The sequence below is a fragment of the Hemicordylus capensis genome, chromosome 8 (assembly GCF_027244095.1).
Source record: "Hemicordylus capensis ecotype Gifberg chromosome 8, rHemCap1.1.pri, whole genome shotgun sequence".
NCBI classification, from domain to species: domain Eukaryota; kingdom Metazoa; phylum Chordata; class Lepidosauria; order Squamata; family Cordylidae; genus Hemicordylus; species Hemicordylus capensis.
The window spans coordinates 10,008,589-10,024,808 of NC_069664.1; the positions used below are offsets into that span (position 1 = coordinate 10,008,589).

Consider the following 16,220-nt stretch of genomic DNA (forward strand, 5'->3'; position numbering starts at 1 on the left):
GGCCGCTTTGACTCTCCATGTGGCTGGGGATGATGGGAGTTGTAGTTCAACAACAGCTGGAGAGCCCAGGTTGCCTGCCGATGTTTGTATGGGACACGCAGAGGACTCACGGCCTTCCTAAACCTAGGTCCTGCTCTGTGCCTGAATACCCTTCCAGCGCTTTGACTTCCACTCCTCCTTCGGTTTGCTTCTCTTATTCCCCACATTTCTTCCCGAATGTAGGTGGAATGAAAGTGGGGAGAGAAATGCGAGCAGAAAAGCTGTTTCTGCCCTGCCCTTCCTCATGAAGAGGGGGTCAGGAGCACTCTTCCCTCTGATAGGGATTCCCAGATGTTGTGGACTACGACTCCCAGAATGCCCAGCTGCAGTGGCTTTTGCTCGGGGATTCTGGGAGTCGTAGTCCACAACATCTGGGAATCCCTGTTAGGGGGAACGCTGTTCAGAAGGGCTTCCTTCCCTGTGCGCTCTGCTTCCAGGTGGCTGGAGGGGCTGGAGGAGGAGAAGCAGAAGACGGATATCCATTACAGGTCTCTGACAGGAGATGGCAACTTCAACTGGAGGTTTATCTTTACCATGGACTACATGCCAATGGAGCAGATCTGCATTCTCACCAAGAAGGTGAGTGGGAATTGGTAGGGATATACACAGGCTGTTCGTGCACTCTCATGCAGGGCAGGGAGGGGTGCCTTTAAAAAACAGGACAGGTAAGGGGCTTCTTACCTGCTCACCCCCTCCCTGCCGCTTTTCCCCTGCCAGCCAATCGGGGGCTGCAGGAAGGAGTGCAGCAGCCCCGTGTCCGAACAGGTTCGGCGCTCCAGAAAGGGAGCGCTGAGCGTGTTCCTGCACATCCCTAGAAACTGGAGCCACCTCTCCATGAGGCAGGGTGGGGAAATCCCCAAACCAGAAATGCCTGTTGCCCTGGCTTACAGAGGGGGCTGCCTTCCACACACAGGCTTGTGTGCTGACTATCGGGGTTAACTGTCAGAGCGTGTGGTGCAGTGGTTAGAGCTGGACTGGGAACGAGAAGATCTGGGTTCAAATGCCATCTCAGCCAGGAAGCCTACTTAGACCACATTCACACGAAACCCGAGCGGAGGGGACCTCCCAGTTACAATTTCTGCCTGTCTGGAAGTGGGCAACAGCAGTTCCAAGTCCGCAAGGCATGCTGTCTGTGCCAGTGATCATTGTTAACCGCGCTGAACTGTTGAAAAATTAAGAGGAGGACGTATCTGGGACAGTGATAAATCCAGTCCACAGGTTGGGTATAGACATCCTGCAAATGTGAAAGGCAAGGACCTTGAAGTGATGCTGCCATCTTGTGGCTACTGGGTGCCTTAAAAGCATTTTCTCTGCTATTCTGTTGCACCCTAGCTATGATTCTCTCAAGGCCTTGGTCAGCAAAACGAACAAAATTGAATGAATGAATGAATGAATGAATCATTTTTAACAGACACAGCATTTGGCTCCATCCACTGACTCACACAGAGCTCTTCAGTTTTACCTGAATCATTGTGGGGGAGGAATAAAGATGGGGTGGCAACACAAAGAAAGCTGTAAGCACCTTAAGTGGCACAGTGGGGAATTGCTTGACTTACAAGCAGAAGGTTGCCAGTTCAAATCCCCGTTGGTACTATATCGGGCAGCAGTGATCTAGGAAGATGCTGAAAGGCATCATCTCATACTGCGCGGGAAGAGGCAATGATAAACCTCTCCTGTATTCTACCAAAGACAACCACAGGGCTCTGTGGGTGCCAGGTGCTGAAACTCAATTGACGGCATGCTTTAACTTTGTGGGTGTAGAAGTTGCCAAAATCACTATGAGTATTTCCCTGGGGGCTGGATCTGGCTCCCAGGCCTTATGTTGTGCAGGGCTGGTCTACACAGACTGGCAGCGGCTTCTCCAAGGATGCAGGCAGGAATCTCTCTCAGCCCTCTCTTGAAGATGCTGCCAGGGAGGGAACTTGGAACCTGAGATGCTCTTCCCAGAGTGGCTCCATCCCCTAAAGGGGAATCTCTTACAGTGCCTGTGCACGCCGGCACGGGCATGGGCGCATGCGCGATGTGCACAGGCGTGTCAGGGACTTCCGATCATATATGGAAAATGGCAATGGGGTGGCAGGGAGGTACACTGCCACCCTGATGGGCTTTTCAAAACCAGCAGGGGGGAATGGCAGGAGGGGTAAGTGCACCCTCCCCCGCTCTTAAAGCTAGACACCCCACCCCACCCCCGTCAAAAGGGCCTCCGAACCAGTTCTGTGCACATCCCTAAAGACCAGCTCTCTTTGGGATGGCTATCTTAAAAAAATTCTAAAGGGTGATCAAACTGTCACAGAAAACCCAAGAGAATGTGTTGACAGAACAGCCTTTCCCCAATTTTCACTGGATCCAGGTTTTGAAACCATTCTGCGATTACGCCCCACTGTTAAAAGGAAATATACAGATGGGTGAGATAAGCCGGACCAGATTGCTTGGTGCAAAGCGTCACCTGTGACCTACCATAGGTCTTGCCAAAGATCCAACCGTGAGAGGCTGGACTGGAAGGTTCTTTGAGAGCCTCTTTGCTTTCCCATTTTCAGACATCCTTTTTTTCCTCTCACCCATTTTGCAGCAACATTTTTGGAGCCTGGATGAAACCATGCACAAAGTGCCCCCCAAACTGATCATCCAGATCTGGGACAATGACAAATTCTCGGCTGATGATTTTCTAGGTAAGGAGAATCCCAAACTGGGTGTAAGACGTCTTCATCTCAAAGTGTTGCAAAAATAACAGCTTATCCTATGCGGAAAATGACCTATATTTATTATTTACTAGTAGGGGAGGCCTGTCACTGACCAGGCAAAGTCATTTGCAATAGATTACAGAGAGAGGAAAGTTCAAGGAATTAAATATTCTAGCTGGGCCGGGCACAGAACATCTGCGCCTCTGGCCGGCCGACCCACCCACCGCTGCCTTCTTCCCCTGCCGGCCTGCACGCCACCTTCTTCTTGTCTCCTCACCGCCACTGCTTTCTGGCTGGGCAGGTCCTGGCTTCTTCTCTCCCCCCGCCCCCACTTTTCTGGCAGGCTTCTTCTCCCTCCTGCTGCCCCCCGCCTCGTTTCTGACCAGCTGGCCCATCTGCCACTTTTCGGCCAGCCAGGCACCGGCTTCTTCTCCCACCCACCCCCGCCCCTTGCTGGCTGGCGGGCAGACTGGCTTCTCCCCACCACCACTTTCTGGCCAGCCAGAGTTTTCTTCGGTGGCCACAGCGGCCATTTTCCTCCCGTCCACCCGTCCCGTGGCTATCTGGCAGCTCTTTCAACTCTTGCGAGAGCTGCCATGGATAGGATTAGCCACGGGTATGCCTTAGAGCAGGCCTGCTCAATTTAGGCCCCCCAGCTGTTTTTGGACTACAACTCCCATAATTCCCAGCCACAGTGGCCAATAGCCAGAGATTATGGGAGTTGTAGGCCAACGTCTGCAGGAGGGCCGAAGTTGAGCAGGCCTGCCTTAGAGAATTAAATAAATAGAAGATGCAAATGATTTTTGTATTAATGTGTTGGGGGAAAGGAAGTAAAAGAACAGTTTTTCTGAAGTGGCAATTTCATGCCATTTCAAACATTCAATTTATTGACTAATTACTGGATAACATTGATTGTTTGTTCATTCCTTCCTTCCTTCATTCCATTTCTATACCGCCTTTCCTGAAGTAGCTCAGGGCAGTTTATATTAAAATCAAGAACACGGAATAAAACAATTGAGAAACACCTAAACTCGATTAAATCTCATAAAAATTAAGATTAAGACAGGATATGGTATATTTGTTTGTTTGTTTATTTAACGTATTTGTATAGTGCCCAAGATGCAAGTCTCTGGGTAGTTTACAACAAAACAATAAACACAACAAATAAAAAGGTTAAAACATTCCAACAATTTAAAATTTAAAAGGTTAGAACTATTAAAAATCAAACACAACAATTTCTAATTAAAAGCCTGGGTGAACAAATGTGTCTTGGTAATTATGAATATTTTGAATCATAGTAAACTTGAATCTGAGAAAGATCTTCTGCTTCTCCTGGGCATGATGTGATTTTGGAATTATTGATTTAATTATTCAATATTAAAAATCAAAGAACAGTTAAAATGATTATATTCAGAATGTATTCTAAAAAATAAAATAAAATAACCATACCTTTCACCCAGCATATTCTGGTATAAAAAGTAGTGCATTCAGCTAATTCAGGTGGCAGGCTTGTTCATGCAAACTTTGTAGGAACTGGGGAAGTATGACTTTATTTTGCACAAACAAATCCACAGATGCTTCAAAATGTATAATAGATCTATGTATTAGACTGATGTTCTGCTCTGTCTTGTGGGCTTGGAGCTTCTTATGGAAGGATTTCCATGGCTTCCATCACTAAAAGTCTCATGCAGTGTTCCCTCGAACAGGGATTCCCAGATGTTGTTGACTACGACTCCCAGAATGCCCAGCTGCAATGGCTTTTGCTTGGGGATTCTGGGAGTTGTAGTCAACAACATCTGGGAATCCCTGTTAAAGGGAACACTGGTCTCACAATCCAAGTAATACATTAGTGTGGAGAATAAAAGAAGCTAATGCAATTAAAATATACTAGCTGGGCCGGGCACAGAGCATCTGCACTTCTAGTTCTCCCCCCACCCCCGGCCACCGTTTTCTTTCCCACCTCGCCCTGAAGCCTGTCCACCAGTGCTGCCGCTTTCCTCTCTCCCTGCAGGCAGCTCGCTCGCAAACTCTCGCGAGAATTGCCACACATGGGATTGGTGATGGGTACGCCTTAGAGAAATATTTAGATAGAAGGTAGATTTGCCTGGATGGGCTTAGTTTTTCTTTAGTGGCCAGATCAGGGGGCTCCTGAGCACAGCAGAGGGATACTGTAGGTTTAAAGCCCCCTAATGTAAGGGACTACCCCATTCCCTCCATTGTTCTGATCCAGCTGCTCTTGTCTGAAACAAGAAACTACACCTGCCAGGCCTAACACTGTTTTAAATGCCACACAACAATAATGATGCGGGGGAAAGCCCTGGGCATGCAGCTCCTGTGTTGAGGGTTTTCTGATCTTATCTGTGGCTTTAATTTTTTTCCTTTTGTATTTTTGGGTCCGACTTTGTCGTGAACCACTTTGGGGCATATGTGCAGAGCAATTCAAAAAAAAATATGGGTACGATTTGTGGCGCCACAACTAAAAAGGCCCTGTCGTTCATGCCCACGATCCACCTTGCCTTTAAAGGTAGCAGATCAGAGTCTCAGACACCGATCCATGGAGGAACTGTGCATGCATCCCATGAAACTGGTTGCCATGAAATTCAGGGCCCACAAAAGGAAGTACTTTTTCACACCACGTATGATCAATCTATGGAATTCTCTGCCACGGGATGTGGTGCTGGCTACCAGCCTGGCTGGCTTTAAAAGTGGCCCAGACAAACTCATCGAGGAGAGGTCTATCGAAGGCTAGTCGTCTTGATGGCTATAGGTTCCCACCAGGCTCAGAGACAGGATGCTGCCGAATACCAGGTACAGGGGAGCAACGGCAGGAGAGAGGACATGCCTTCATCTCCTGCTGGTGGGCTTCTCAGAGGCATCTGGTGGGCCACTGGGGGAAACAGCAGGGCTGTTCTTACGTCCTAACACCTTTTCCGCTGTGCATGGCAAGGAAAGACTGAGCACCCCACACTTCGTTTGCAGGCATTTTGGAGTTGAACCTGACCAGCATGCCACCGCCCGCCAAACGGCCTCAACAATGCACAGTGAAAATGCTGCTGGAGGACCATGGCAGGGCTTCCCCCTCCTCTCCTTTCCGCCACCGCAAACAAAAGCGAACCTCCTTGTTTGTGCAGAAGAACATGCGGGGCTGGTGGCCATGCATCGTGTGGGAAGACGACAAGCCCCGAGTGTCGGTAAGGAATAAACATAGGAGCTCCCATATACTGAGTCAGACCCTTGGTCCAGCTAGCTCAGGATTGTCTACCCAGACTGGCAGCAGCTTCTCCAAGGTTCCAGGCAGGCGTCTTTCCCAGCCCTACCTGGAGATGCAGCCAGGAATAGAACCTGGGGCTGTCTGAATGCAAAATAGGGGCTCTGCCACTGAGCTACAGCCCCATCCCCGAAGGGAGGACCTTACAGCACGCCCACGGAGACTCCCATCCAAATGCAAGTCAAGGCAGACCCTGCTTGGCAAAGGGGACTCCTCATGCCTGCTCCCACAAGACTGGCTCTCCTCCCCAGGGATATTGCATGGACACGGGGGACCATCCAAGCCAACCTCTAGTCACACTTTGGCCGTACTGCTTTGGAGCAGACCTTGCCATAGGGCAATACCCCTCGCCCCTCTCTGGATCTCTTGGTAGGGTTGCCAAATGTCCCTCATTACGCGGGACGTCCCTCATTTCAGGGATGAAATGTTGGTCCCTAAAGCATTTGTCTCCCATTTTGGTGGCAGGCAAGCGGCTTGTTATTTTGAGAGGTTTGGGGTTGAAAAGTGGTATAACTTGAATATGTTCTAAAGAATAACACTATTCAATAGCATATAATTCAGTTACATATACACCAATGATTCTCAGGGTCTTAATCACCATGGCATACACCTGCACAGACACCCCCACAATGTGTGTCCCTCATTCTGGCAATGACCCTGTCTCTAGGGCAAGGTTGAAATGACACTGGAGCTCCTGACGGACAAGGAGGCAGAAGAGAGGCCGGCCGGGAAGGGAAGGGATGAGCCGAACATGAACCCCTTTCTGAAGGTGCCGGAGTAAGTCTGCAGAGTAGGGGCGCCTTTTGAGGCTGGAGGGAAGCGCAGGGAGAGAAGGTTGGCTTGGTTTTGGCAACACAGAGCATGGCACAGGCTTCCCAAGCACTGGGGTATAGCTGCATTAAATGCCTAAGATGTACAAGTTAGGAACAGAGGAAGCTGCCTTCTACTGAGTCAGACCCTTGGTCCATCTAGTTCAGTATTGTCTACATTGACTGGCAGCAGCTCTCCAAGGTTTCCGTCAGGGGTCTTTCCCACCCTTACCTGGAGATGTTGCCTGGGAGTGAACCTGGGACCTTCTGCCTGCAAAGCAGATGCTCTTCCACTGAGCTACAGCCCGATCCTCTTAAAGTTGTGCCGTCGCATTGGTGTCAGCTCCTGGCGCCCACAGAGCCCTGTGGTTGTCCTTGGTAGAATACAGAAGGAGTTTCCCATTGCCTCCTCCCGTGTAGTATGAGATGATGCCTTTCAGCATCTTCCTTTATCGCTGCTGTCCGATAAGAGGTGTTTCCCATGGTCATACCAACAGGGAACCAGCAACCTCTGGCTTGCTAGTCCAGTCATTCCCCCGCTGTGCCATTAGGTGGCTTACTCCCATCCTCTTAGGGCAAGGGTAAGCAACTTTGGTTCTTCAGCTGTTGTTGACCTTCAACTCCCATCATGCTGCGAGTTGTAGTTCAACGACAGCTGGAGAGCTCAGGTTGCCTACCCCTCCCCTAAGGGGAATACCTCACACACAGTCATCCATCCAAATGTAAACCAAGATAGATCCTGCTTAGCTATTGCAGCAGGGGACGATGGGGTTTGTAGTCTAACAGCCAGAGAGTCTCAGGTCGGCCATCCCCTGAACTAACGGAGGCGAGAAAGTGTAGGACGTCTTCCTTACCACAACGCCCGAAGACAACACCAATTCCTGCGTCCTCTCCCTTCTGTCCAGGAGACCAGAGACCTCCTTCTTGTGGTTCACAGCCCCACTGAAGAGCCTCCGCTTCGTCATCTGGCAGAAGAGCAAGTGGAAGATCCTGATCTTCTTCTGCATCGTGCTGCTGTTCTTCCTCTTCTGTGCTTTCATCTACTCGGCGCCCGTGAGTCTGCTGGCAAAGGGAGGGAGAGGGGGACCCGCCAAGGGAGACCCGCCCAGGCCATGGACTGGCCACCAGCTTCCTCTGCAGTCCCACGACCTCACCTGACTGTCACTCCCCAAAACCCATGATCCAGGAGGACTCTTCTTAGGAGGGCTTGGCCTGGGCGGCCGACTTAGCTTGAGCTATGGGGCCTTTCAGCCACATACTTGGAACTCATTCTGGAGAGCCCGCAGAGTTGTTAGGTAAAAGTAAAGTGTGTCGTTGAGTCGGTGTCGACTCCTGGCGCCCACAGAGCCCTGTGGTTGTCTTTGGTGGAATCCAGGACGGGTTTACCCGTCTCCCGCACAGTACGACACGATGCCTTTCAGCATCTTTCTATATCGCTGCTTCCCAATATAGGTGGTTCCCATAGTCTGGGAAACACACCAGCGGGGATTTGAACCGGCAACCTCATGCTTGCTAGTCAAGAATTGTACGGGAGTCCAAATGGGTCACCACGTTGTGCCTTCTCCCTCCTTTTTCTCAGGGCTACCTGGCAATGAAGTTGATTAATCCCATGAAGGAGATACACTTCAACAGACGGCCTCGAAAGCGGAAGCACAAGGCCAAGAAAAAGCACACTTAGCCGTTCACTGCAACAGCAGCAACTCTGCTCTCCGACCACTCCTGCTGGCAATCTCCTGCAGCAAAGGAAGCATCTTTATTTGCCTCTCGTGTGGTCTGCAAACCATCTGCAGGAGCAGAGCCCAGTTGCTTCCCAATCACGTGTCCAAGTCACATGGGCCCTCCCAGGCCTTGCCCCCCCACCATTACAGAAAGACACACACACACACACACCCTGAGTTCAACCACAAGCCAACAGCATTGACACGAAGCAAGACTAGCTCCAGATGAAGGGAGAGGGGGCGGGGTGTCATTGCACACCTCCAAAGTTCTGTTCAGCTCCCTTTTAATTAAAAACAATGTAAGCTAAGAGGAGTGTGATTCTCATTGGTTTCAGGAGCAGGGCTGCTGGTATACCAGCACTGTGATGTGGATGGGGCTCGTTCCTGGGTCCACTTAACCAATCAGTCAGACACAAGGATTGGGAATTATTAATTGAGGCTTTATTGCTCTGCAGACAGCAATAGATAATCAGTAGGCTCATGCTCTCAAACCGATTACAGTTTGGTTACAGGTGCACCTTACATTTATACAAACAATAAATGGTGCTGACACCCTAGACACAGCATGGTGGTCCAGATATCTAGTACGCATGCGAATGCCTGATTCATTGTTCATCGGGTAATTACTCCTTATTTGGTTAGATCCTGTTTTCTTAGCCTGGGAAGCTTAGCTGTGTTAACAAGTTTTTTTAGCTAGAGAGAGATAACAGCATTAATTGTGAGAGGCAGTGATGTCCCTGAGTTAGGTTGGGTTACTTTAAGTTAAAATGAGGTTTTCTAGGCAAAAATGGAGTTTCTTTGGTTTTCTAAATCAACTGAACAGGTTGAAATGATAATGACCGGAACCTAGGAAGCTGCCTTATACCGAGTCAGACCTTTGGTCCAGCTAGCTCAGTATTGTCAGCATGGACAGGCACAGGGGCGTAGCAAGGTTGGAGCGGGCCCAGAGACAAGATTTTAAATGCCACCCCCCCCCCAAGCTCAGCTCATGAAGTAAAGAAATGAATAGTGGTAACAAAGAGCATAGTAAAATTTCTATCTATCTATGTGCCACATCATCCTAAATTATTTTTAAAAAGCTGTTGTAAATTGTGGACGATGCAAGTCATTGAATGGTCCTAGAGAAAGACCTGCGATTCTGGTAGCTCCAGGTCTGAACACTCACATCCGTTTCGGAGGATGAATCCAACTGAAGGAAGCCCAGGCGGGTGCGCAGCTGGGGGAGTCAGTCATGTGACTTGGCTCTGGGGAGCCCCCCAAGGCAGTGGGCCCCCAGACAACTCTCTCCCCTTGCCCTATGATAGTTATGCCCCTGTACTGGCAGCAGCTTGCCAATGCTTCAGGCAGAAGTCTCTTCCCAACCCAATCGGGAGATGCCGCCAGGAGCATCCTGCATGCAAAGCAGATGAGCTACAGCCCCATCCCCCAAAGGTGACACAGATGAGCCTCCCTTCCAGGCACTGACCACACCACAACCTTTTGAACTTCAGCAAGGTGGCTGTATCGAGTGGCAAAGCTTCCCCTGAGCTATGGCCCTATCCCCAAAGGGAAGACCTTATTACAGCACACCCATGCAGACTCCCATCCAAATGCAAGTCAAGGCAGACCCTGCTTGGCAAAGGGGACTCTTCATGCCTGCTCCCACAAGACTGGCTCTCCTCCCCAGGGATATTGCATGGACACGGGGGACCATCCAAGCCAACCTCTAGTCGCACTTTGGCTGTACTGCTTTGGAGCAGACCTTGCCATAGGGCAATGCACCTCGCCCCTCTCTGGATCTCTTGGTAGGGTTGCCAAATGTCCCTCATTTCAAGGATGAAATGTTGGTCCCTAAAGGGACAGCATTTGTCTCTCGTTTCGGTGGCGGGCAAGCAGTTTCTTATTTTGAGAGGTTTGGGGTTGAAAAGTGGTATAACTTGAATATATTCTAAAGAATAACACTATTCAATAGCATATAATTCAGTTAAATATACGCCAATGATACTCAGGCTCTTAATCACCATGGCATACACCTGCACACACACACACAATGTGTGTCCCGCATTGTGGCAATGAAGTGTTGGCCACCCTCTCTCTAGGGCAAGGTTGAAATGACACTGGAGCTCCTGACGGACAAGGAGGCAGAAGAGAGGCCGGAGTGGAAGGGAAGGGATGAGCCAAACATGAACCCCTTTCTGAAGGTGCCGGAGTAAGTCTGCAGAGTAGGGGTGCTTTTTGAGGCCGGAGGGAAGCACAGGGAGAGAAGGTTGGCTTGGTTTTGGCAACACAGAGCATGGCACAGGCTTCCCAAGCACTGGAGTATAGCTGCATTAAATGCCTAAGACGTACAAGTTAGGAACACTGGAAGCTGCCTTCTACTGAGTCAGACCCTTGGTCCATCTGGTTCAGTATTGTCTACACTGACTGGCAGCGGCTTCTCCAAGGCTGCAGGCAAGAGTCTTTCCCCGTCCTACTTGGCAATGCTGCCAGAGAATGAACCTGGGAGCTTCTGCTCTACCACTGAGTTGAAGCCCCATCCCCCTCGGATTTTTTTTTTTTAATACAAGCATTTTGAAAGTCCTGGTCCACATAACATGGGCCGCATCCTCTGCCTTCTCTCTCACCCAGCAGGGAATGCCTCCTCAGATGGTGTCCTTTTGCTGCAGCAGGTACTTGCGCTGAGAAGTCAAGTAGTTCTAGTAAGAACTAATCTGCTTACTTTCCTCTCACTATCCCTACAACTGGACTGTCTGGTTCAAATCGAGATCCACAAGTTAGACCTCTCGCGCCTCAAATGTTCACACGTCCGCCATCTTGGATCAGGGTGGATGACATCATAACTACACCATTGGAGCATCCATATGTGCAAATTTGGTTCAAATCAGGCAATTCACAAGTTAGCCCACTTGTGCCTCAAATGTCTACGTGTCCACCATCTTGAATGGGGGTGGTTGACATCATCACAAATTATACCATTGGGGCATCCATATGTGTCCCTAGAGCTGTAGGAAATTTGGTTCATATCAGTCTGGTGGTTCACAAGTTAACCCACTTGCACCCCAAATGTTTACCTACCTACCTTGAATCAGGGTGGATGACATTACAAACGACACTGTTGAGGTGTCCCTACAACCATACCCTATTTGGTTCATATTGGTCCAGGTGTTGCAAAGCAGGGGAGTGGATGGACACATGAAATACTGAGTGATCTCATAATCCTGCTGGAAATTAGGCTAAAAAGTTCTTTGGTTTAAACACTGGTGTTGATTCAGGTATAGGGATTTGCCAGTTTGTTCAAAACTTCCACAATTAGGATTCCCTTGGAAATTTGGTTGACGGTCCTGTTTAAGCCAAGGTTTTGTTTGTTTGAAGAGTAGAGGTCTTCAGACTGAAGCCAAAAAAGAACTTTGCACCACCTTGAGAATCACCCCCTGTGAAGCAGCAGCCTTGTCATTCCCCGCTCCCTTCCCTACACCCCTTTCCTGTTAGAGGGGGCTTGTTCTGAAATAATCCACTGCCCAACCTACTCACAGAGACTGAATCAAGCCAAAGCCATCCATGGGCAAGCAAAGGAAGTACAGTGTTTAATATTTGTGTTTATTTCAAGACACAGAAGTTACATGTACATGGGGGGAGAAGACAGGCAGAGACACATAAATTTTTCAATCGGGGGTGGGGATTCTCTGCAAGAACTTCAAGCTGCCATATTGCTTCATCCACCTGTAGAGTTTCCTACTTCGCCCGAGAGAGAAAGAACAAATAGTCCCACTGAAGCAACTCACCCCAGTGCCAGATGCTCTCCTCTCCTGGAGCACCACCAATCCGGACGACAGCAAGTGAGGCTCATACAATCATGGTAGACCGTTTCAGTGATTTTTAGCCAGGGAGGTCCTTGGTCCCTCCTGCAAGGAACCAGAACCAGACCTCCCGACAGCAACGCAGAACTTCAGGTCCAGCATCAAGCTCAGGGGAAGGGGGTTTTGCACACCTGGGGGCCCCTGAGTGAGCAATGCAGAGGTTAGCTTCAAAGATGTAGTGGTACTTGCATACACCACATATGTGCGTATGTATGAATAAAGTTCCCTTAAAGAGCCCAGCACTGGCATTTAGCCTAGTACTGTCCACCCTGGTTGACAGTGGCTCTCCAATATTTTAGGGGACTTTGTCGATCCCACCTCATTTCATGCCAGTATGGCAAGGGATGGTGGGATGTGTAGTCCAGACACATCTGCAGACCCAGGGTTGGAAGCCCCTAGCCTAGGATGGTAGCCTTTTGCCCAACAGGGACCAGTCAGGTGTTTGGGGGACCCAGAGAAGGCAATGCATGAACACAGTCCTCCACCAATAGCCCAGCTAGGTTTCCTCCAGTGGCACACAGGATGTTCTGGGCCCTAATATGTGCACAGCCCCCCCCCCACACACACACTATTGTATAGGCCTAGACCCACAGAGGCACCTGTGGAGGTAGAGTGCCCCACGCCGGCTTCCCTTTTAACCAAGGGACAGTCAGCAAGCATCCTACTTATGGCAGCGACACAAGACAGACAGCGGAGAGGCAGCTGTGCCTTTATGGCAAAGGAGAGAAGGCCCCAGAAGGTCAGTGAGAGCCAACTGAATGAGGTAACATGCAGAGCGAGAGGGGCAGCTCCAGTGACCTACCTTTTGGGTTAGGAGGACCCACTTCTTTCCTTTTAAAGCAGAGGTGCCCAATCCGAGGGTCTCCAGCTGCTGTTGGACTACAACACCCATCATCCCCAACCATAATCTCTAGCAGCTAGGTGGGGGTGATGGGTGCTGTAGTCCAACAGCAGCTGGAGACCCTCGGGTTGGGTACCTCTGCTTTAAAACATTGACCATTTCACTATTTATTTTTTTAAAAAATTGATCTGAATCTGCACTGCAGATATGCCTGTCTGGCCCACAACTTGCCATATTCTCATGTTTCGGAAAGGGACGTGGCAAACTGATCTCTGTGCATTTGGTTCAGAACCAGGGTGATGTTTCTTATGAAGAGGGGAGATGCTTCTTATGAAGATCTTCAGCAGCATCAAAAAGGAAGCCACAGACATAGCGGGGGGGGGCATGGGCAGGCAAGCTGGAAGGGGCAGCTTATGTTGCTTGGGGAAGGCAGTTACATTCCCAGCAAGTAGCATTAAAATAAAAATAAAAAGTCACAGCAGATTCTCATGTGACCCTTGCAAAGTCCCATGCAAAGACAGATTCTCATGTGACCCTTGCAAAGTCCCATGCAAAGACAGCAAGTGGCATTTTCCTCCAGCCAAGGTGCATCCTTGGCAAAGACCAAAATGGACCCGAGATGCAAAAAGGGAAAATCCCAGGAGCGAGGAAGGAAAGGGGGTCTTGGAGCTGTAGGCAGACGGGATGTCAGTGCACCAGCTGAGAGCAGCTAAGATCAGGCTCCTCCCAAGAAAAGGGAGGGAAGTCAGCCTATGAAAAGATGTAGCAGCAAGAGAAGGGAGCAAAGTTTGCCCTCCTTTAAATTAAAAAGAAGAAGAAGTCCTGCCTTGGGAAACAACCCTTTTCACCTCCACCTGCCTGAGCAGCAGATGCATCCTGCAAAGGGTTCTGGAGCACCCTCCCGAAGCTCCAGCCTGCCCTTCTGGCTTCACCACTAGCCTTTGCAGAGCAAGAATGCTCTCTAGAGCCTTCCAAGGAGACGTGGCCACCATTCCCACTCCTCCCCTTGAGAAACCCCACAAACAGGCTTCTGAGGAAGCCCGAGAATTCCTCCAAAACCCGAGGGACCCAGGCCCAAATCCGACACTATGCTGTACAAGTGTACACATGCCTGGACACTTGTGTTGGTGTGAAGGATTGTACCCGTGGTCATTTTGAAAGAGAACCCAGATACAGGCCCTTCAAATGCACGGTACAGACAGGAAGTGTCCTGCTGTACCTGTGTTCAGCATAACATGTGAATGGCTGAAGCTGTGTACAGATCTGGACCTGTGTACACTGCACACTCATTGTACGGGTGTTGCAAACAACGTGTGAATGGGTCTTCAGGAGGAAAGGCATCATGGTGTACTCATCCCACAGTTTTCTAGTAGAGCTCAGACTGTGGCCAGAGTTGCACCCTCTCCATTACCGAAGGCAGATAAACAAGTGCCACCCCCTTACTTCCAAGGAGAACACTCAAAGGGTGTGAGGTTTCATTCTCCCTGCTTGAAGCAAGTACTGTGTCACACTTGATAAAATGTGACCACAATCCAAAGTCTTTTTAAGTAGGGAGGAAGAGAAGTTGCTGTGCCTTAGGATGGAGAGGAGAGAGAGAACATATTTATTCATCCTCACCGTGATTCCTCCTCTGCTCCACAAATCGCACACGAAATATTTGTAGAAAACAGTAGTCTGACTCTTGCAGATGTAAACTTATCCATCAAGGCAGAGACCTAGCACTCGATGAGAGCTTCTCAAACTTGGGTGCCCAGTTGTTGGTCTTCAAAGGCCTTGGGGCTGAAGGGAGTTGTAGTCCAACAACCACCAAATCCGAGAAACCCTCATCTAGTTGCTAGTTAAGGCATCCCAGGAAAACATCCCGACTAGACCGCTTTTATTAAAACAGCATGGTGGGGCTCACACCCCACAGCAGGCTGACCTCTCGACACTCACCAGCTTGGCCGGCTGCTTGGCCAGTCTACGTGCCCCAGCATGGAGCTCCACTTCACATGACATGAGCAGGGGTAGGCTTATAACCAAGTAGGAACACCAGGCCAAAAGCCCACAGCTCAAAAAAGGCAAAGTGAGGGCGGGGGGAGAGAGGAGGGATATGGCTGCCTCCCTTATTCGGGGCCAGAAAGAAAAAAAGAGGTCAGGCCATGAGTCAAAAGTTTTGAGTCCAGGTGGACTGGAGCCCTCGTGAGCAGGCTTCTCAGAGAGCTGCTGCCTCCAGACCTGCCCGCCTGTGCCAGCAAAACCCACAGCGGTCCAGAAGGCAGAACGCCACAGGACAGGGCGAGATACTCCCCGCTCAGTAGAAGCGTTTCCGGCTCTGTTCTTGCCACTTGTTGTAGACGATGATGCCAATGACGATGGCAAAGACGATGGCCACCAGCGAGAAGAAGACGATCAGGAAGAGCGCGAGGCTGCTCATGGGTTCCATTGGAGCGTCTACTGCAGGGGAGGGAAGCACAGGGGTCAGGCTCCGAGGCAAGAGTGGTAAGAATGCAAGAGCGGCGTGCCGGATCAAGCCATCCAGCCTCTCGTTTGCTGCAGTGGCCAGATAGCCTGGAAGCCCACAAGCAAGATGAACTAACTGCTGTTTGCTCCCACCCTTGTAAAGTCAAAGCTGTGCCATCGAGGCGGTGTCAACTCCCGGCGCCCACAGAGTCCTGTGGTTGTCTTTGGTAGAATACAGGAGGGGTTGACCATTGCCATCTCCCACACAGTATGAGAGGATGCCTTTCAGCATCTTCCTATTTCGCTGCTGCCCGATAGAGGTATTTCCCATAGTCTGAGAAACATGCCAGTGGTGATTCGAACCAGCAACCTCTTGCTCCCCTAGGCAAATTACTTCCCCGCTTCGCCATTAGGCGGCTCCTCCCACTTCTGTCCTGATATTCAAAGGTAGTGCGCCCCTGCATATGAAGGTTCTATATAGCCATGATGATTAATAATCAGGGCAATTCAATAGAATGAATGAATGAATTGATTATTATGCTCAATGACCAGCAATTAAGAAACAAAATAGAAAATAAAAGAAAGA

General features: G+C 49.9%; 2 protein-coding genes across 11 annotated transcripts in view; one reads left to right on the plus strand and one right to left on the minus strand.

Annotated features, from left to right (window-relative positions):
• The window catches only part of FER1L5 (fer-1 like family member 5), an 87,983-nt gene extending 79,166 nt beyond the window's left edge, over positions 1–8,817 (plus strand). For 8 of the 9 annotated variants that reach the window (XM_053270216.1, XM_053270221.1, XM_053270213.1 and 5 more), the window contains 6 exons: positions 477–618; positions 2,609–2,708; positions 5,700–5,911; positions 6,656–6,765; positions 7,703–7,850; positions 8,377–8,817. In XM_053270216.1, the coding sequence (XP_053126191.1) occupies positions 477–618; positions 2,609–2,708; positions 5,700–5,911; positions 6,656–6,765; positions 7,703–7,850; positions 8,377–8,475 (811 nt within the window). In that variant the 3' untranslated portion in view covers positions 8,476–8,817. The remainder of the gene's footprint in view (positions 1–476; positions 619–2,608; positions 2,709–5,699; positions 5,912–6,655; positions 6,766–7,702; positions 7,851–8,376) is intronic. The other variant, XM_053270218.1, reaches the window with a different exon arrangement.
• Positions 8,818–12,070: 3,253 nt separating this feature from the next.
• The window catches only part of LMAN2L (lectin, mannose binding 2 like), a 28,929-nt gene continuing 24,779 nt past the window's right edge, over positions 12,071–16,220 (minus strand). For both annotated transcript variants that reach the window (XM_053270115.1, XM_053270114.1), the window contains one exon: positions 12,071–15,628. In XM_053270115.1, coding sequence (XP_053126090.1) covers positions 15,486–15,628 — 143 coding nt within the window. In that variant the 3' untranslated portion in view covers positions 12,071–15,485. The remainder of the gene's footprint in view (positions 15,629–16,220) is intronic.